Source organism: Arabidopsis thaliana, chromosome 3 (genome assembly GCF_000001735.4).
Source record: "Arabidopsis thaliana chromosome 3, partial sequence".
Classification (NCBI taxonomy): Eukaryota; Viridiplantae; Streptophyta; class Magnoliopsida; order Brassicales; family Brassicaceae; genus Arabidopsis; species Arabidopsis thaliana.
The window spans coordinates 18,598,306-18,618,899 of NC_003074.8; the positions used below are offsets into that span (position 1 = coordinate 18,598,306).

A 20,594-nucleotide genomic window follows, 5' to 3' on the forward strand; every position below is an offset into this window, starting at 1 on the left:
TTTTAAAAGAAAAAGGAAATCACAAACATTACTATATTTTTGTTGGTTGTGTAACAAATTTATATTACAAAAAAAAAATCACAAACATTAATTGAAAGTAATTTATCAAAAACATTGTCAATTACTTTCAAATGTTTTTTTTTAATCAAACAAACATTATAAAGTAATAAAATAACAATAAATGTTAATAATGTAGCAATTATTTGGTCACAGAAAATTCAAAGAAACCAAACGTTTAAAAAGACAAACCAGAAAACAGACCCAGAGGCATAACAAAGCCATGGTCAAAACAGATCAAAACGAAAAAGTCATTACACGTCAATCATCAATTTTTTATTTGTCGAAGAGATCCCTTAGCTAGCGAGGGTTACCTCGGGTGACATATATACTGAAGGACCCCATGTTCCGCATGCAATAACAACACTTCTAGCTATTTCAAAAGCTCTTATGCTGCACTTTGGAGAGATTCAAACAAAATATACCAACTTGGAATGTCTGAGAAAACGTGAGAATTACGCTCCTATGTCTTAGGTGGTGGCTTAAAATAAGCAAAAACAGCAAAAAAACTCTGACAAAATGTAAAAATTAGCAGAGTAACTGCAGCAATAAAAGAGAAGTATGCCCAAGGGTTATTGAAGTACTTGTGTCTTAAAGTAGCCTTCAAATAATTCCACTTACGCCTATAGTAAATGTTAACTTCGCCGGTCAATGCAGAAAGATAACCATCGTTTGGGTCAAAAATCACTTCTTTACCTAGCCCGTTGAACAAATCTGAAACTTCAGAATCACTCCCTAGCCAATTCTCAATGATACCATAGTGGTGCAAGTAGCTAACATCTTCAGAAGAGTTTATTAGGTTATCCATAAAGATTATGTAGGATGTAATTTTCTTGCTCGACTTGATATGACACTGTTCGAAAGCTATGAGATTTAAGAAGAGAGACTTGGTACCTACAAGAAACACGAGAGACCATGGTGCTTTTGTAAGTTTAAAGAGTTATATGGGGTTCTATTGATGTATTTGGATTGTGTAAAAGGAAAATTAAACAGGGAAAAACTCAAGATACTAGACTATGTGAGTGCAAGAGATACCGTTTTCAGGAGCTAGACATCAAATTATGACTTGTAACTAACGTATTTTTTGCCTACCCATATAATTAGGAGGTAGGAGTCAAATTCTAAGATCTTAATGATAATTGATAAGAAAGGAAACTAGTTAAACCTTTGTGAAGAACGAATATAAAGTTGAGAAGAAAAACTTGTTAACTCACCGTCATGGATTAGTAGTTTTGGTATCTTTAGATATCCATTTTTGAATTCGATATCCCAAAAATGGCCGGTTTCCTTTCTCATGAACTCAACACCTGCGTTTCTTAGTTCAGTCACGCAATGTATCAGTTGTTGAGGTTGCTTGTTCACCATGCTCATATCCTCATCCGATGTCCCACTAGATTGGAGGAGACCTCGACGGAGTACGTCTAAACAGTGCAACCCGCCTTCTTCAGTTAGCACCTCCCTCGTTGGCAGTAGTGGTTGGAAGAATGGTTGGAAGAGTTGAACATTTACTTTGTCCAATACATCGGGCCGTTGTAGCTGTAATAACCCCTTTAGAACAGACCAAGGAAGCTGATTTTCTAGCATTACCATGTCACGTCGAATCGATTGCATCAATCCTCGCATCCCGAAAACCGGGTCATTGGGTGCATATCTATTCAGCACACAAGAACAGTGTCAATAGTTTTTTTGTTTCTTTTCTTTTCAACGTTGATTAATCACATTAATAACTAGTCTATTTAGCAAAACATAAATAGTAAACTGTCTATCGGTAAAACTTATAAATAGTAAACGGTTCCTTGACTCGATAGTTTGGACTTTAGATAACAAAGCTGAAATCAGACCGGTTTATTAATATCTAAGATAACTGGCTAAAACCAGAAAATATAGTCAAGTTTACCCGATTTCCTGGAATCCTTCACTTGTTCCCTTGAAGATCTCGATAATAAAAACGCCATCAAGAACAAGCATTTCTATGAACTCATTCCTATTCATATTAATGGGACCTTGGTAGCAAGCACGAGCTTTCTCCTCGAGCTCTTTCATGGCGTCAATATACATTTCGATGTCGTGTTTGGCGCGTGCCATGACCATATTGACCGCACGCCACTTGTGACGCTCCATGGGCATGAGATGTTTGTGTCCATGGTGGTACGGACCAATAGAGACGATTTGAGGCATGTAAGACTTTGTATCGTTTTCTTGTAGGTAAGGTGGAACTCTGTAGATACAGAGATTGTCCCAACTAGTTGTAGCGTTGTCTCCAAGTGTTTTCATCTTGTCATTTAGAGAGATCACCCATATTTCTCGAAGTTTTTGCTCGTTCTTGTCTTCGATAGAGACAACCGATTCTACTTGTGTCTCTCTTGGCTTCTCTTCTATCACTTCGATATTTTCGAGCTCCCCGTAAGTCTCCTTGTCATTCCGCAACTTTTGGCGTTGACGGGCTCGCCTGATAATTCCATAATAAGTACGGACTATCCGCGAAAACCGTCTATTCTTCTTGTTGCTGGAAACTGACCGACCATCCAAAACCGAAACCATAATTTCTGTAGGTTGAACCTCAGGAGATCGAGAGAGAGAGAAATAGCGCAGTTGTCAAATCTCAAAGCAACGATGTAACTGAGTTGAAGTAATCTGGCCACGCTATGTTTATTTCTAACTATACAAAACTCTTATAAATACAAAATATAAAAGAAGTCTTGTCAATAGGGTATTGTACATAATACAAGTAGTTTGGATGTTTTAATCCATGCATCGTCGAGTGGGATTGAAACATTCAAACTAGTATAGAAAATATCATAATAGTATGTATATATATAAACAAGTGGGACGGAAACATACTAACTACCATCAAATAGAACGTATAGTACGTACTCTTATAAGAAGACTAATGAGATTGACTAATTCTCCATAGGAAAAAGATTAATAAGCTCTCGTGATATATTCAACGAATGAGATTGACTAATTCTCCACTCCTTAAAAAATACTCCTATGGAGAATAAGATAACTGCATTTTCCAATATTCTTCTTATGGGTGGTCCAAAATGTGTCCCCTCATTTAATTTAATATCATAAGTCTACTATGAACATTTGTTTTTGCCATGTTTAGATTTTTTAAAATAAATAACACTTTTGAAAAATTAGTATGTGTGTATTAAGTAAAAAAAATGCGTTATTCCATATACATTTTGGATAAATTATTTTTCGTGATAAATTTATTGCAATCCTTTTACATGGATTAATCCATTTCATGACCAGCGAAAAAAAAACAAAAGAGACCATTAATGGGTTAGGTTATTAGGTTAGCTTTTTATTGGGTTGGTTAGTTTACAAATTTTGCACCCCTAATAAAATCAAACTTCTTAAAATTGCTTTGCAACAACATAATTATTCCAAAACCCAATTATTACAATGCAAAATCTTGGTCAAGTACATAGAAAATGTTGAAAAACAAGAAAATACAAACATTCCAAATTGATGGGAAAAACCCCCAACTAGAGTTTAGAATTGGGCTTATAATAAGCATAAACAGCATAAAAACTCTGACATAATGTGAGAAGTAGCAAAATAACTGCAGCAGAAAAAGAAAAATATGCCCAAGGATTATTGAAGTACTTGTGTGTCAAGGTAGCCTTCAAAACATTCCACTTACGATTGTAATAACGGTTTACATCACCAGACAGTCGAGATAGATGACTATCTTTGGGATCGAAAACCACTTCTTGACATAGCCGGTTGAACAAATCCGCAACTTCCGAATCACTCCCAAGCCAATGCTCGATGATACCACAATAATGCAAGTAGCTAACATCTTCGCTAGAGTTTATTAGATTATCCATAAAAATAATGTAGGATGTTATGTGGTTGCTCGACTCGATATGACACTGCTCAAATGCTATAAGATTTGAGAAGAGAGACTTAGTACCTACAGAAAAAACATGAGAGGATTTGTAAGTTTATGGAATTTAAGGATTTTATAGGTAAATATCGTTTTTATACAAACATATATATGTGTAAGGAATAAAAAGTAGGAAAGGAATTAAAAGAGAACCTTTGAGCTTACCATCATGGATTAGTAGTTTGGGTATTTCTAGATAACCATTTTTGAATTCAATATCCCAAAACCGGTCGGTTTTCCTTTTCCTGAACTTCACACCAGCTTCCCTTAGTTCTGTCACGCAATGTACCAGTTGTTGTTGTCGCTTATCCACCACTCGCGTATTCCTAGTCAATCTCTTTAGGAGAGATCTTGTGTTCGGTGTAGGACTAGACTGGAGTAGACTTCGACGGAAAACATCCAAACAGTGCAACTCGCCCTTGTCACCAAGTGTGTCCAATGATTTTTCCAGCCAGTTCATGAGTTTTGACTGGTCCGGTTTGGTCAACGCCTCTCCCGTTGGCATTAGCGGGTCAAAGAACTTAACGGCTACGTGTGCCACTATACCGGTTTGGTTTTGTGTACCGAGCTGTAACTCTAATAACCGGTCAAGAACAAACAGGGGAAGTTGATTTTCCAGCATTATCATATCACGTTGAATTGAATGCATCAATCCTCGCATCGCGAAAACCGGGTCGTTACGTGCATATCTACTCATCAGTCATCACAGTAAAAAAAAATCAACTTTTCAGATACAGGCCAAAATAAGACCGGTTTAGCAAGTATAGTAGATAACCGGAAAAAACCAGAAAATTTATTCACGCTTACCCTATCTCGGTAAATCCTTCAACGGTTCCCCTGAAGAGCTCGAGAACAAAACAGCCATCAAGAACAAGCATTTCTGTGAACTCATTCCTGCTCAAACTAATGGGACCTTCATAGCAAGCACGAGCCTTCTCTTCAAGCTCTCTCATGGCATTAGTATACATTTCAATGCGCTGCTTTAAACGTTTCAGGACCTTATTGAGCGCACGCCACTTGTGGCGCTCCATAGGCCGAAGACGCTTTTTACCATGGTGGTACGGACCAAGCGAAACAGTCTGAGGGAAATAGGACTTCTTGTCGTTCTCTTGTAGGTAATGTGGAACTCTGTAGATGCAGAGCTTTCCCCAAATTGTTGTGTCGTCGTCTCTATCTGCTTGCTCGAGCTTGTCTCTTATTGAGATCACCCAACTGTCTCCTGTGGTCTCTTCTGGCCTCTCTTCTACCACCTCCTTACCTGACTCGGAATGAGACTGCTTGTGGTTCTGCACGTTTTGGTCTTGATTCGGTCTGGTAACTTCCGGTAAACCGTGGAGATTCGGATCTTGAACCGGTTCCGAGTGTTGGTTTTTGGTTTGAAATTTTTGTCTGAGCTTGAGGCTGAGCAAGTACCAAGTTAACATGTCTTTGTTGATGATAATTGGTTGTCCATCGGAATGAACATTAACTAAAACCATTGGTTTTGCTGGTTGAAGCTTTTTTCAGGAGATTGAGAGCAAAAGCTGTAATTTCGAAATGTTAAGTGCAAACGCTGTAACTAATTTAAAGCTGTGATTTGGCCATACATTTATTTATTTTCCAATCCACATAACTCTTATAAAAAGACTTCGTACTCTTATAAATTAAAAGACTCTCATAAATGCTTGTAGAATTTTCTATAAATGAAATTCAAACACCCAACCTCTCATAGTAAAGACTCATAAGTGCTTAGTACTAGACTACTATTAGTAGAATATTTTTATTATTCATTCAATGAGTGGAGACTAAAGCTTCCAAACTTTCATAAAAAAAAAAGACTGGAGACTCATATAAAAAGATTCTCATATTCTTCCTGTAATTGTTCTTTAACGAGATTGAAAAATGTGCTAATTTTTATATCCAAGCTGTATTTGTGTACACTGAAAAAAGTCATGAGATTTTTTTTTTACTAAATCTGATCAAAATACACAAATGGTGAATCTTTTCGGAGGAATATGTAATCCTCATTTGGTGACATTCCCCCTGGTATATTAGCTTAATACTCCCTTCCTTCTAGCGTTAATTTGTGTAGAAATTTAGTTATTGCTTTTCTTGCACTTGTTTCTTTAGAATCGCCTAGGATCGATCAAGACCGAAAAGACGATCAGGGTCATTCAGGTTACCGGTGTTGTGCCTTTCAAAGATCCTCTTACACTCTAATTATATAAGACTCAGAACGAGCTTAAGCATGGAAGCAACCACAAGAGGTGCGATGTGGTCGTTCTTAAGTTTTAAGTGTTTTAGTTACTTAAAGGAAAATTTAGTATTGTCCCTCTCTATTTTAGATAGGGAAAAATCTCGAGAAAAACCTCATCTACTTTTTATTTGGGTATTTAATATCCATGGTTTCTCAGTTGGAATAAAAAAAACTCGTTTAAATATTTTTAGTCTAAGTATGTCCAAGGATTTTTCCAGCCAGTTCATGAGTTTTGACTGCAAGAAAACAGTTAATCTAGAGTTAGATATCATGTGATATTATTTCTTCTTCCTAAATAAAATAGTAATCCATAATAACGAGGACATAGGTGTTAAATCAGAGTCCGAAGCAAATAGTTTACAATAGAAATTTTTGTTTTGATGAAGAAGAACAAAATGTCACAAAAACCAAGCATTACAAACTGAAAGGAAACAACAACAGAATAGTTATGAAGACGGATTAAAATAAGCATAAGCAGCAAAATAACTTTGAGAGAATGTAAGAATTAGTAGAATAACTGCAGCAAAGAAAGACAAATATGCCCAAGGGTTATCTAAGTACTTGAGTATCAAGGTCGTTTTCAAAGAATTCAACTTCCTGGAGTAGTTTTGTTTATAACAGCGATGAACCTCAATCAACAATTGAGATAGATAAATATCTTTGGTGTCGAAAACCACTTCCTGACATAACTGGTTGAACATATCCGCAACTTCAGAATTACTTCCTAGCGAGTGCTCAATAATACCACAGTGATGCAAATAACTAATATCTTCAGGAGAATCTATTAAATTGTCCATAAATATTATGTAGGATGTTATATCATTGCTCGACTCGATATGACACTGCTCGAAAGCAATGAGATTCAAGAATAGAGATTTGGTACCTACAAAAAATTGGACAGTGGGTGGACTTGTAAGTTTGAGAAGTAACTGAACTCAGTTAAAAAATAAAACATTCATTGCTTCATTGTCTAAATATATTTTTGCCGTTGCTTTACTTGATGACCACGAGATAATTTGAAGATAAGCTATATAACCAATATCTATGACTTATAAAACTTTGTTTGATCACCAAGACATTTATTTAATCTAGTAGTTTGTGTTACTGCGTTACTTAATGAGCACGCATTTAAATTTATATAATGTATGTTCTCGACAAAGAAAATGTTAGAGCGCAATAAAATCTACTAGTATTATTTACAAAAGGTGAAGGGAGATTTACCATCATGGATAAGTAGACCGGGTATCTCCAGGTAACCATTGCTGAATTTAATATCCCAAAACCGATCGGTTTTATTTAGCTTGAACTTAAAACCGGCATCTCTTAGTTCGGTCACGGTAGGTATCACTCGTTGTAGGTGTTTGTCAGCCACGCGTGAGTAATTTGCCTTTCCGGATGATCTTGGGAAGAGCAGACTTCGATGGAAAACATCAAGACAGTGCAACTCTCCATTGGATACGCCTCTTGGAGGCGAGTTCTCGGTCAACGTCTCGGCCGTTGGCATTAGAGGAATAAAGAACCGAACCACTAATTCCACTAAACCAGTTTGGTTCTGTGTACCGGGTTGTAACTCTAATAACCGGTTGAGTACGAACAAAGGAAGTTGATTTTCCAGCATTATCATGTCACGTTGAATCGAATGCATCGATCCTCGAACCGCGAAAACTGGATCGTTATGATCATATCTACGTAACAGCCAAAAATGAATAATCAAAATCAGTAGTTTTAGATAACCCGATTTAAAATCATACCGGATTAGCAAGATAACTTGACAAAAACAAGAAATTGAATCACGCTAACCCGAGTTTCAAGAATCCTTCATTGACTCCTTGGAGGAGCTCGAGAATAAAACAGCCATCAAGAAGAAGCATTTCTGTGAACTCGTTACTGCTCAAAACAATGGAACCTTCGTAGCAAGCACGAGCCTTCTCCTCCAGCTCTATCATGGCGTCAAGAAACACTTCAATGCCTTGGTTCGTACGTTTTAATACCATATTGACGGCACGCCATTTATGGCACTCCATGGACTGTGTTTGCTGTCTCCCATGGTGATATGGACCAAGTGAGACAGTCTGAGGGAAATACGACTTCTTGTCGTTTCCATGTAGGTAATGTGGAACTTTGTATATACAGAGCTTGCCCCAGCTAGTTCTGTCATCGTTTCTGTATGCTTGCTCGAGCTTGTCTTTTATTGAGATCACCCACTCAAGTCGTTTGGTCCCGCTCCCTTCGACCACCTCGTTTATTCCAGGTTTAGAACGAGTGTCTTGCTGGTTCTCCAAGTTTTGGTCTTCATAGCTGATACTTTTGGGTAAAACGACACGTTCGGATTCTTCGTTTTGTCTACGGACATTTTCGACGTATTCTCTCAACTTGTCATAAGATTTTCCTTTTTTGACATCATGTCCAGTAAGCCAAGGAATCGCCCGTGGTCGTAATGGCAATGGTTCAGGTAGTACTAGTGGCTGTTGCTTTCGTAATCGTAGTAGTTGTTGTCGTGGTGGTGGTAGGAGTCGTAGTCGTAGTCGTGGTCCTAACCGTGGTGGTGGAGGTGGTGGTGGTGGTGGTGGTGGAGGTGGTGGTTGTGGTGGTGGTGCTCGTTGTCGTCGTAATTCTAGACGGGGTGGTAGTGGTGGTGGTGGTGGAATAGTACCAAAAGTTTCCATTTTGTTGGTTGAAGCTATACCAAGAGGAAATGAGTAATGAATTCGAGTAAACGAAGTAACAAATAAAGAAAGCTAAAATATATGTAGATATATATAGAAAGCTTCAATCTTTTAACTCTTTTATAAAAAGACTCACCATAAATGTTGTCATACTTTATATTTAACGAGTGAGATTGAAAAAGTCAAACTTCGTTAAAAAAAATCCTGATAAATTCTTGTTATACACTAGTAAAATAATATCCCTCTTATACTTACAAAAACATTATATTTTCTCAAGGTATAAAAATATTGCAAGTGTATACTAATTGTCTAAAACCAATTTTAATTGCAATTACGAAGTCAACATTTCTTTGTTGATGAAAACTGTATGAGCATAAATTAAAACCAATGTTTTGGGGGTTCCCTTGTTTTTGCTGGTTAAAAGCTTTTTCCAGAGATTGAGAGCGAGACGTAAATTGGGAAATGTCAAAGCAACGCTGTAACTAATCTTAAAGCTGTGAACTGGCCATGTGTTTGCTTATTTTGAAATCTACAAAACTCTTATAAAAAGACTCTAATAAATGCTTCTAGTTTATACTATATCCAACGTGTGAGATTTGAATTTGATTAATTAATTTATTCTTTTTCTGCATTTCAACTCCAAAACTCTCATTAAAAAAGGAAAAACTATGTACTCTTAATAAATTTGTCGACTCTCATATATAGCTTGTAGTATATATATATATATTCAATAACTACATAAAATAAAACAAAGTCATGAGAAAAAAAATGTTACCAAAGTTCAACTATTAACTGATTTCATTTTTCATGTAAAACTAACAATTATTAGGAGACGAAACAAAACAAAACAAACTGTACATCCAGAATATTAAATGCAAATCTTTTTTTTAAAAGTTATTGTATAACAATTTTATTTTATAAATTATAGATGTGAGTTTTATATATGATTTCTCAGACATTCGAAGAATCAACTATGAAACTAATATTACAAACAAACACACCCTTTTTTTCTTTAAACAAATCGATATGTATCGATTAATAATACAGAAGAGGAGAAGCACATTACTAACGAATTAAACTTGAAGCTGAAGTTGGTGGATTGTGTACAGAGAAGGTGAGAGATATCTGTCTTCCATCACATACCAAAGTTGGTCTGGACTTTACTCACGAGATGCTCTCCATAGACAGCTCTTTTGAAAACTTGGCATCCTCTTCTCCCTCCAGGGTACTTCTGTTTACATATACCCAATGGCTCCACTACCGCGTCGAAATTAGTCTGTTCATTCAAATTAAAACATGATTCCAAATCCAACAGTGGAAAAACACACCAGAGTGTTAAAAGTTTTAAACCTCATAGAAGGATGCAACACAAACACAGTATTGATGAGAGTTATTGATCATTCTATGAAGTGTGGATTTGTATACTCCGTGTGAAAGTATCTGCATTTTATGATTCCAAAAGGTTTTTCAAAAGGGTATTCAAGAGCAGGGCTTCCCCTGGAATTTTGGGTGCCAAATGCACCCAAAAATATTTAAGGTTATTTCAAAAGATTTTAAAAATTGAGGCCAACTAGAAAAAAATAAACAAAATTGAGACCGTTTTGTAAACAAATTTTCAGAAGAATTTCAAAAACAATTTCAAAAACATGTTTTTTGATGAGGTTCAGGACCGGCCATGTTCAAGAGAATGCGTTAAAATTCTCACTTTCTTTCAACCAAAACAAAGAGATAGAGAGATGTGAGTGCTTGAAACAGAGAATCAAGAGAGATTGAGAGACAGAGAGTACATAGGGATATAGTTTGAGTTCGATTAGGTTACTCTGTTTGTGCCCCCTAATAAAAAACCATGTCCATTATTGCTTAGCCACCGAAATTAACCTTCTTAAACTTGTTTTTAACAACAAAATATTATTCCAAAACCAATTTTGGATAGAAGAAAATAGGAAATGTTGAAAAACAAGAAAATGCAAACATTCCAAATTGAATGAAAAAGGACAAAAGTTAAGTGTTTGGCTCAAAATAAGCATAAACAGTAAAGAAACTCTCACAAAATGTGAGAAGTAGCAAAATAACTGCACCAAAAAAGGAAAAATATGCCCAAGGACTTCTAAGGTTGAGCTGGTACTTGTGTAATATGACTGCACTAAACAGACTCCACTTACGACTGTAAAAACGGTCTACACCAAGACAAAGTGGATATAGATAACTATCAATGGGATCGAAAACCACGTCTTGACATAATTTGTGGAACAAATCCACAACTTCAGAGTCACTCTCAAGCCAATGCTCGATGATACCACAATATTGCAAGTATCTAACATCTTCGTTAGAATTTATTAGATTCTCCACGAAAATTATGTAGGATGTTATCTGTTTGGTTGAGTCGATATGGCATTGCTCAAAAGCTATAAGATTTGACAAGAGAGACTTGGTACCTACAATAAATATGAAAGAGGTTCGTATGTTTAATTTTAATAATGTGATGGTTCTGTAGATAAATTTTTGGTTTTAAAGAGAACATATGTGGGAAAGGAAGGAATAAAAGAGTAGGAAAGAAAATAAAATAAAAGTTCTAACTTACCATCATGGGGTTCTCTAGGAAAAATAATGTATACGCCTAAATGGCTAATCATTCCGAATTGGTGAAATAGGCAACAATTGATGTCAGTCTATTTACTTTAGCGACTTGTGGGAAAAATCTGAACAAAACCAATACATGTCGCTCTATTTGGTTTTGTACAAAATCATTAACATGCAGATAGGTATCACGTTTGATTCTTAGGCGACAACAATATAAGCAAAATATGATTTAAAACTAATAAAAACGAAAATGTGAACTTACCGTCATGGATAAGTAGTTTCGGTATCTCTAGACAACCGTTTTTGAATTGAATATCCCATAACCGGTCGGATTTTCTTCTTTTGAATTTTATACCGGCTTCTCTTAGTTCTGTCACGCAATGTAGCAATTTTTGTTGGCGCTTGTCCGCCACGACGGGTTTCCAGGACCATCTACGCGATAACCTTGGCTCCGGTTTCAGACTAGGCTGGAGCACACTTCGACGGAAAACATCCAGACAGTGCAACTCTTCCTTGTCCTTGTCAGCAATTGGGTGAAAGAATTTATTGTTGTTTTCTTGCGAATTCTCGATTTTGGTTGATGGCATATAAGTTGGCATCAAAGGAAGTTGATTTTCCAGCATTAGCATGTCACGTCGAATCGAATGCATAGATCCTCGCATCGCGAAAACAGGGTCGTTTCGATCATAGCTACACACCAAGATAAAAAGAAAAAAGTTAAAAAAGAAATAAACGAAAGTCAACATTTAGTTTAGTCAACCGGATCTGAAATCAGTCCGGTTTAGCATAAAGCTAAATCATGCTTACCCAAGTTTCGAGAATCCTTCATAGGCTCCTCTGAAGAGATCGAGAACAAAACAGCCATCAAGAACTAGCATTTGGGTGAACTTGTTACTGCTCAAACCAATAGGACCTTCGTAGCAAGCACGAGCCCTCTCTTCGAGCTCTTTCATGGCGTCAATATACATTTCGATGCCTTGCTTGGTACGTTTCATGACCATATTGACCGCACGCCATTTGTGATAGTCCATGGGTCGGAGATGTTCGTCCCCATGGTGGTACGGACCAAGAGAGACAGTGTGAGGGAAGTAGGAATTCTTGTCGCTTTTTTGAAAGGAGAGTGGAACTCTGTAGATACAGAGCTTGTCCCAGCTAGTTGTGGCGGCGTCTCTCATTACTTGCTCCATCTTGTCTTTGATCCAAATCACCCATTCTTCCCGTGTCTCTTCAGGTTGTTGGTTTCGGGTTTGGAGTTTTTGGCGCATCATGAAGGTGAGGAAGTACCAGGTCAACATCGGTCGTAGTTGATAATTTCTTCTTGCTTTTCTTCTTATGATAATATGAGGGAAAGGAAGCTTCGGTCCAAATGGTAGCTGGGGCGGCGGCGGTGGTGGAGGTGGTGATCGTCGTTTACTAGGAACTGCCATTTTTGTTTTGTTGAAGTATTTTAGGAGATTGAGACTTTGAGAGTGACTGGACGCTTATATTATTGGACTTGTTTTTCTGTAATGACAACTACCAATATTGACATCTAATCATACTTATACTTAAAATGTGTTAAATAATCGTTAAACGTATTGGATAATGAATGCCTAGGCGAGCGATGTTTCTTTGACTTTTCTTCAACTACTCTTGATAGAAACAATTACTCTTATTAAAAAAAAAAAAATGTTGAGGTGCTCTTATAGAAAGACTACAAGAAAGAAAGTCTTAAAGAAAGACTACAAGAAAATAGTCTTATAAGAAAAAATGTTGAGGTGTTTCTTTCACTTTTGTAGTTTTTCTATAAAAGCATCTCATTGTGCCGTGTGCCGCGTTTCCTAAAAAATAAGAAACATTTGTAGTTAAGTATTGTTAGAACATATTACTATTTTATAAATTTGTTATCAAGTTATTTTGTGTACTACACTTTGCAAAATGTTGTTGAATGGTAATATAATTATCAAACCACTTTTAAACTATTAATTCTGAAAATCAAATAATAAATTTATATTAAAGGATTAGATAAATTCACTTCTTTCTTTCGCTCTAAAGTAACCAAAGATTAGATGAAAAGAAGAACATGGTTGCTTAAGAACGAAGGTAGGGCTTTTGCTTCAGAACAATGTAAGAAAAATAGGGTTTCTATATTAAGTTGCAGATGATTTGAATAGAGGACAAATCCCTCTATTTATACAATATTTAGACAGTTTAAGGATATGCTAAACTTTTAATTATCTAAAGATTGAATTTTCATTCCTTCCATTTTTCGTGAGATCCTCCTTTTTTAAATGGAAGTCTTCTCTTTTTCGATTTATTCACAATCTCTCTGGTTTAAGTCGGTATTGTCGAATGTGTTAATTCATGCACCAACATAAACCACCGGTTCCACTGGTCTCATTCATAGTCTAAGACTTGATTATTCTGAGATGTTAGTTATGCTTACCCACCAAATCAACGTTTTTAGTATTGTTTTTCAACAACATTCCAAAACCCAAAAATTACAATACCAATTTTGAAAAGAAGAAAATAGAAAATGATGGGAAAAAAAACAGAAAAACTTAACATTCCATATTAGTAAAAACTATATAACAAAACAAAAAACAAAATTAAGGGTTTGGCTTATAATAAGCATAAATAGAAAAGAAACTCTCACATAATGTGAGAAGTAGCAGAGCAACTGCAGCAAAAAATGAAAAATATGCCCACGGATTATTAAGGTTCACCTGGTACTTGTATATCAAGATTCTCTTAAAAACATTCCACCTACGGTTAGAAAAACAGTCTACATCAGTAGACAGTCGAGATAGATGACTATTTTGGAGATCAAAAACTACTTCTTGACATAGCTGCTTGAACAAATTAGATTTTATACAAACATATGTGAGTAATGAATAAAAAGTAGGAAAGAAATGAAAACTTTTTAGCTTACCATCATGGATTAGTAGTTTGGGTATTTCTAGATAACCATTTTTGAATTGAATATCCCAAAACCGGTCAGTATTCCTTCTCCTGAACTTTACACCAGCTCCTCTTAGCTCTGTCACGCAATTTACCAGTTGTTGCAATCGCTTGTCCACCACATACGTATTCTTAGTCAACCTCATTAGTCTAGATCTTTGATTCGGTGTAGGATTAGACTGGAGCAGACTCTGACGAAATACATCCAGACAGTGCAATTTGCCCTTATCGTCAAGTATGTCCAATGATTTTTCTTGCCCGTTCATGAGTTTTGGTTGGTCAACTTCGGTCAACGTCTCCATGCAGAGCTCTCCCCAGATCGTTGTGTCGTCGTCTCTATGTGCTTGATCGAGCTTGTCTCTTAACGATATTAACCAACTGTCTCCTGTGGTCTCTTCCGACCTCTCTCCTATCACCTCGATCTCACAGAACACGGAGCAAGTCTGCTCCTGACTCTTATAGTCTTGGTCTTGACCCGGTCTGGTAATTTCCTCTGTACCTCCACATCTCTGAAGAGTCAATATTTCGGCTAAACCATGGAGGTTTTGATCTTTGACTGGTTCGGATAGTTGATTGTTGGTGAACATGTCTTTGTTGATGAGAATTGGTTGGTCATTGGAATGAACATTAACTAAATCCATTGTTGGTTGAAGCTTTTTCAGGAAATTGGGAGAGATTGTAATTGTGAGATGTTTAATGCAACGCTGTAACTAATTTAAAGCTGTAACTTGGCCATGTGTTTGCTTATTTTTTCAATCAACAAAATTCTTTTAAAAAGACTTCCTACTCTTAGATAAAGACTCTCATAAATGCTTGTAGTTTCTTTATATATTTAACGAATGAGATTTCAGTCATCCAAACTGGAATTAATTAAAAAAAAGGACTTTGTACTCTTATACAACGACTCTAATTATATATTCTTGTGGATTTGTAGTATATTCAAATTTCAACAAGTTGCAAAAAAATAAAAATACTATACAAACTCTTATACCGAGGTGCATTTATATACACTAAAACAAAAGTCTTAAGAAAAAATCTTGATCCACATTTGTTCTGCTTGCTTCGTTTTAGACCGTTTGATCCGCTTTCTCCTTCTGAATCCAAAGTAACCAACTGTTCATCCAAAGAGATAAATGCAAATCATTTCTTCCAAAATTTTATTTATTTTATAATTTTTAAACTATAGATGCAAAATTGCAAATCATATTTTCGTGGTAGTGTTTCGGTTCAATGGTTCAGGTTTAGTATACCAGTTCCTTCTCTTTGATTTTTTTTGTTGGTGTTTATCAGCTTCTCCTTCCTAGGGCTTAGTTTTCCCTTTTTGGGTTTTAGGTAGCTGTCTTTGTCACTTTGTATGAGTTTTGTGTATCCTTTCTGATGTTTACTGTAAATTCCAGATGACAAAAGAAGAAGAAGATGCAAATCATCTTTTTCGAAGTTTCATTATTATTTTTCCTAGCTTTTCAAATAATCAAACATGAAACTAATATTATCAACAAACTAAATTACCTTTTTCATTTTGTTTTTTGAAGCAAATACATGTATATCCAATGATAACACAGAAGTAAAGAAGTACCTTACTATTATTACAAATCAAACTTTAAGATGAAGTTGGTGTATTGTGTACAAAGAAGGAGAGAGAGATCTGCCTTCCATTACATAGCAAAGTTGGTCTGGACTTTACTTACGAGATGCTCTCCATACACAGCTCTTTTGAAAACTTGGCATCCTCCTCTCCCTCCCGGGTACTTCTGTTTACATATATCCAATGGCTCCACCACCGCGTCGAAGTTAGTCTGTTCATTCAAGATAAAACATTATTCCAAATCCAAATGTGGAAAACACACAAGAGTGTTGAAAGTTTATATAACCTCATAGAAGAATGCGACACAAACACGGTATTGAGGAGAGTTATTGATCACTCTATGAAGTGTGGATTCGTATACTCCGTTTGAAAGTATCTGCATTTTATGATTCCAAAAGGTTTCTCAAAATGGTATTCAAGAGAAAGGAAGTGAGATGGGAAGAACAAACCTTTAACATGTCACCGATGTTGCAAACAAACGATCCAGGGATTGGAATGGCTGATATCCACTCACCGCCCAAGTTTCTCACCTTTTCAAAGTTAAAATCTGTTAAAGAGGCAAGACCACTTCTTCACATAAACATTAAATCAAATGAGGATCATCATAATAATATTGACCTGAAGAGCAGTTTTGTCATCATCTTGATTCACAAGAGTTAACAAGCCTGCAGAGAAAAGTGTTACCCCATTGAGACATAAGCAAAAGTTTAACTTGATTTCACTTCAGGGTTAAACTTAATTACCATAGTCAGTGTGAGCTCCACTTGAAACATATCGTTGTAAGCAGAAGATCGGAAAAGGTTAGTTACTTGAGCTGATAAGTGAAAAAGGAGGAGAAGTAGCAGAAAGTTACCATCCAATATCATTTTCAGGTTGGCCATTTGTGAACTCAGCACCTGGATAACCAATAAGACGCATCACCCAAAAAGGATCACCAGCCATCTTTCCCTCGAACTCATAAGGTGATCCAGCAAGAGCTAAGGAGATTCCTCTCAAAATCTTTCTAGAAAGATCTGAAACCATATGAAATGAAATTACAAACTAAGAACTCTTGGAAACATAACACATAAGAAACAGAGAAATGGAAAAACACACCACCTGTACATAGCTTAATATACTCCTCCATCAACTCTTTAAACTCCTGAGGATTCTCTGGCCTTCAATGAAAACACCACAAAATATGATAGAAATGGTCATAAGACTAAACAACATAACCGGATAAGACATCGAATATAAATTACCACTGGTTTGGCCCTTCCATAACTTTGCCTATATCCCCATACTTCCCCTGCTTAATCTCTCTGTAACACTATCCATAAGAGAATAAAATACATCAAGAGAATTACATGGTTACATTACTAATGCCTAAAGGACACAAAACACTTACATCAATGGCTTCATGAATATCTGGTATTCCTTTGGTCACATTTTCTCCAATTCTCTGATATCCTCTGTTCACAATAACAGAACAGTCTCAAAACTATTCGAATTTAGGGGGAAAACAATTATACACACAAACCTGTATCCAGCAGCTGGAGTCATTTTGATTTTAAGTTTCTCTTCATAAGGAAGCTTAAAGAACTCACGAGTGATCTCTCTAACCTTGTTAATAACATCCTCTGATATTCCATGGCCTATCTGCTCAAAAATCAAATCTTTTTCAAACCCACAAAAAAGGAACACAACTTCGATTACAAAGCTAATAAACTACACTCAAATTTGTGTACCACGTAGAAGAATCCGGCGTCCCGACAAGCTTTATCCAGTTGCTGGACAACCTCGGCCACACCGACATCCTCTGCCATGTCGGGATCATCACACTTGAGGAGTAAACGAGAGATGTCTGCAACATCGTCATGATCGAATTTGAGTGAAGCTTGATCAGAGAGTATAAGGAGATTTAGAAGAATTTAGGGTTTCGTTAGTACCGATGACTGGTAAAGACTTGAAGTCCGTCGCCATTTCTCTCTCTATCCTTGAGAATATTCTTCAGATCTGTAGGTGACGGCTTTCAAGATTCTTCTTGTTAAACTCTAAAATATCAAACGATGAACTTGCTATTTTTAGATTCTTTTGTTTTTGACCGAAAAAAGAAAACTTACTCAAGATTCTTTCTTTCAAGAGATTTGAATCTTTCGATTGCTACAGAAAGGAGGAGAAGTCAACGATAAGAAAAGTGAAAGAGGATGAGGAAGATTGTTATTTTGTTGTTTTGGGCTAAGAATACTAATGGGCTGTTAAGCTTAGTTAGGCCCAAGAGAGAAAATGTGTAATATGGGTTTAAATCTTAGCCAAGTACTTAAGATGGAATAGTTAAGTGTTGTTGGGGTTGTTAAGGTAAGGTTGTGTAAGGTTAGTGGCTAAGGTAAGGTTGTGTAAGTTTGCTTGCTTGCTTGTAACACTAAGGCTAATGTCTAGAGGTAAGGTAAAATAGTTGCTAAGTTTAGAGTCTAATAAGAGAATGGGTGTAGTGAGTAGAAGAAATCTAAGTATGCAATGTGTGTGAAGTTGTTTTGTACGCAAGTATGAATGATTAAGAGGGTTAAAACATTTGAAGTTGTTATATAGTCAAGATCATTGAATCTTTCGATTGCTCTTTTTGTATTTAATGGAAAAATAATTTAGGGATCGAGATTTGAAGTTTTGGGTTTTGAAAAACAATTATCAAAATGGACTAAAAAAAAACGCTCGATTTTTCTCTTAAGTTTTTCAGTTTAATTTTGCTTAAAAAGGAAACTTATTAATATTAATGTTTCAAAATTTTGTAATGAACTTTAATTTCTATTGTAACAGTGTAACTAGATAAAACCCGTGTAAACAGAAGGTGCAAGAAATAAATGCTATTTTAATCTATGATATGTTAGTTCTAAATCGTATTCAACACACTTTTTCTAGTTAATTTAATATTATTATTTTTTAATTCAATCTTACACATTCTATTTCGTTAATTTTAACTAAAAAAAAGATTTATTTTAGAATAGGTGTATCATGAATAACAAAAAATCGTATCTTAACTATAGCCAAGGAAAACAAAATATATATGAAAAACGAAAATGCTTCCGATCATCATTTTATATAAAAAACTAAATAATAAATAATTATTCACACACATAAAAGCATTTTAGTTTTGAGATATTTTGTTTTAGTGTTCAGCTTGAATGAATAAAATATTGATTTTGGTTCAAAAGTTCAGTTTACATTTGGTTATATATATCCCTAGATGTTTCATCAAATTGATTGCTTTGGCCTTTGAGAAAAAAAAAAAAAAAAAAAAGAGATTAAATTAAAGTCTTCAATAAATCCAAGATCGAAAATTTACACCAGCACAAAAAGCAAAACTTCAAGGAAAAAACTTTATTTCTTACAATAAGCAAATGTACGTATGAAGTCTTCTGGCATCACTTTTAAGACAAAGACGAAACCGAACGTTTCTTACGACCATTGCAAAACTTTGTGCTGTTTTTATCCATCTTATCCAACACGTAGTGTGCAAGCAAATCATTAGACTCAACAAGATTCTCTCGGCACAAGAACTCATCACCACAAAGCCTCTCAACGTCTCTATAATAGTCATGCACAAACACATGCGTCTTCGGAGTCCCGCCCTTTTTGCTCCGAGCAAGAACCGCCGCCGTGAAAATCGACGACATCCTCCCCGGTCCTTCGTGAGCATCGCCACGTGGCCCGTCCACAAAGATTACATCCCAATCAACATCGTAGACATGATTAGGCAAATCATTGAGACCTAATTTACAATCTGAGAAGAGAAGATTTTGCACAGGACGACACTCGTTTCCCGCGGCTTCTTTAGCCGCGGTGACGAGCTCTCCAGCTTCGTGAGCTTTTGTCGTGTATTGAACGTCGAAAACGTCGATCTCCGGGTGGATTTCTTCGAAGTAAGCCGCGTAGTAACGATTCTCCTCGATGAACACTGTTCTACCGTTGTGGTTTAACGACTTCCAAAGGAGAGTCTCGTGTGTGAGTCCGAAAACGAGAAGATTACACGGTGGAGCGCAGCGGCGGAGGACGTCAGAGATTGATTTCATCTCTCCGTAAGACATGTGGAAACTATCGTTGGATCTTGACGCGTAGTGAAGCAAAGCGTTGATTGCACTAGTTGGTAAGTTGGAGTTGGAGATGGGAGATGATGCTGAAGGTGTGGATCCTCCGGTGACGACTGCAGCTACGGCTGCGGCGACGGAGGTGTTTTTGGAAGGGATTGTGTCTCTAGTGTAGAGAAGAGTGAGGAGAAAAACTATGGTGAAGAAAGAGACGAAAGCGAGAAGCCATAAACGAGTCGTGCTCGTTTGTTTTTGGATGTAAGGATGAAGAAGGATTAGTTTTGTGTTCGTGTTCCCTGATCCGTTCTTCATTGTTCACTCTTCTTCTTCTTCTCGTTCCTCTGTTTTCTTCTTTAGAAGAGTTTTAGAGGAAGAAGGAGATTGAAGGATGGTTATAAGATTTCTCAAAGGGATAAAAATGAGGGTTGATTTAAAAGGAAGTAAGTAGTGAGCTGTTTTACGAAATGTGAGCTATAAGCAAAATTTTGTGTTAACCTAATAGAGCAATGAATAAAACATTGTGATGTACTATTTTTTACTAACGTTCTAGAAGTTAAAATCTTGGAAGTTA

General features: G+C 36.2%; 7 protein-coding genes and 1 long non-coding RNA gene across 15 annotated transcripts; 1 reads left to right on the forward strand and 7 right to left on the reverse strand.

Annotated features, from left to right (window-relative positions):
- Positions 1–123: 123 nt before the first annotated feature.
- AT3G50160 (transmembrane protein, putative (DUF247)) lies at positions 124–2,704 on the reverse strand. Its single transcript, NM_114876.2, has 3 exons — positions 1,955–2,704; positions 1,272–1,708; positions 124–951 (listed from the first exon to the last, which is right to left on the reverse strand). The coding sequence occupies exons 1-3, from the start codon at positions 2,596–2,598 to the stop codon at positions 521–523; spliced, it is 1,512 nt and encodes a 503-aa protein (NP_190585.2). The 5' UTR covers positions 2,599–2,704; the 3' UTR covers positions 124–520.
- Positions 2,705–3,449: 745 nt separating this feature from the next.
- On the reverse strand, positions 3,450–5,535 carry AT3G50170 (transmembrane protein, putative (DUF247)). 2 transcript variants are annotated; one of them, NM_114877.3, is made up of 3 exons: positions 4,763–5,488; positions 4,121–4,644; positions 3,450–3,982 (listed from the first exon to the last, which is right to left on the reverse strand). In NM_114877.3, the coding sequence occupies exons 1-3, from the start codon at positions 5,431–5,433 to the stop codon at positions 3,552–3,554; spliced, it is 1,626 nt and encodes a 541-aa protein (NP_190586.1). In that variant the 5' UTR covers positions 5,434–5,488; the 3' UTR covers positions 3,450–3,551. The 2 variants fall into 2 exon arrangements, with proteins under 2 accessions (NP_190586.1, NP_001078266.1); NM_001084797.3 differs by having other exon boundaries at positions 3,552–4,644; positions 4,763–5,535.
- A 1,100-nt stretch (positions 5,536–6,635) lies between these two features.
- AT3G50180 (transmembrane protein, putative (DUF247)) lies at positions 6,636–8,857 on the reverse strand (the record flags this gene model as incomplete). Its single annotated transcript, NM_114878.2, has 3 exons — positions 6,636–7,074; positions 7,413–7,876; positions 7,992–8,857. 3 exons carry the CDS (start codon positions 8,855–8,857, stop codon positions 6,638–6,640), a joined length of 1,767 nt encoding a protein of 588 aa, NP_190587.1. The 3' UTR covers positions 6,636–6,637.
- Positions 8,858–9,807: 950 nt separating this feature from the next.
- AT3G50190 (transmembrane protein, putative (DUF247)) lies at positions 9,808–12,958 on the reverse strand. Of its 4 annotated transcripts, none has more exons than NM_001339456.1 (3): positions 12,245–12,957; positions 11,700–12,127; positions 9,808–10,133 (listed from the first exon to the last, which is right to left on the reverse strand). In NM_001339456.1, exons 1-3 carry the CDS (start codon positions 12,862–12,864, stop codon positions 10,129–10,131), a joined length of 1,053 nt encoding a protein of 350 aa, NP_001325764.1. In that variant the 5' UTR covers positions 12,865–12,957; the 3' UTR covers positions 9,808–10,128. The 4 variants fall into 4 exon arrangements, with proteins under 4 accessions (NP_001325764.1, NP_190588.2, NP_001325763.1 ...); NM_114879.3 differs by lacking the exon at positions 9,808–10,133 and adding an exon at positions 10,764–11,292; NM_001339457.1 differs by lacking the exon at positions 9,808–10,133 and adding an exon at positions 10,764–11,292 and having other exon boundaries at positions 11,439–12,127.
- AT3G08100 lies at positions 9,905–10,175 on the forward strand. Its single transcript, NR_141388.1, has one exon. It is a non-coding gene; the product is annotated as an other RNA (long non-coding RNA).
- A 1,002-nt stretch (positions 12,959–13,960) lies between the features above and the next one.
- Positions 13,961–15,130, reverse strand: AT3G50200 (hypothetical protein (DUF247)). The gene is made up of 2 exons (NM_114880.2): positions 14,349–15,130; positions 13,961–14,182 (listed from the first exon to the last, which is right to left on the reverse strand). Exons 1-2 carry the CDS (start codon positions 15,016–15,018, stop codon positions 14,157–14,159), a joined length of 696 nt encoding a protein of 231 aa, NP_190589.1. The 5' UTR covers positions 15,019–15,130; the 3' UTR covers positions 13,961–14,156.
- Positions 15,131–15,806: 676 nt separating this feature from the next.
- AT3G50210 (2-oxoglutarate (2OG) and Fe(II)-dependent oxygenase superfamily protein) lies at positions 15,807–18,184 on the reverse strand. Of its 4 annotated transcripts, none has more exons than NM_001035757.6 (13): positions 18,065–18,184; positions 17,891–17,970; positions 17,690–17,805; positions 17,482–17,600; positions 17,350–17,413; positions 17,204–17,271; positions 17,061–17,119; positions 16,816–16,975; positions 16,706–16,725; positions 16,581–16,627; positions 16,412–16,492; positions 16,249–16,338; positions 15,807–16,173 (listed from the first exon to the last, which is right to left on the reverse strand). In NM_001035757.6, exons 2-13 carry the CDS (start codon positions 17,922–17,924, stop codon positions 16,033–16,035), a joined length of 999 nt encoding a protein of 332 aa, NP_001030834.1. In that variant the 5' UTR covers positions 17,925–17,970; positions 18,065–18,184; the 3' UTR covers positions 15,807–16,032. The 4 variants fall into 4 exon arrangements, with proteins under 4 accessions (NP_001030834.1, NP_566930.1, NP_001327334.1 ...); NM_001339459.1 differs by having other exon boundaries at positions 15,865–16,173; positions 17,891–17,957; positions 18,065–18,131; NM_114881.9 differs by having other exon boundaries at positions 17,891–18,184.
- A 934-nt stretch (positions 18,185–19,118) lies between these two features.
- On the reverse strand, positions 19,119–20,511 carry IRX15 (IRREGULAR XYLEM protein (DUF579)). Its single transcript, NM_114882.2, has one exon. It carries the CDS (start codon positions 20,333–20,335, stop codon positions 19,367–19,369), a length of 969 nt encoding a protein of 322 aa, NP_190591.1. The 5' UTR covers positions 20,336–20,511; the 3' UTR covers positions 19,119–19,366.
- Between the last annotated feature and the right edge of the window lie 83 nt (positions 20,512–20,594).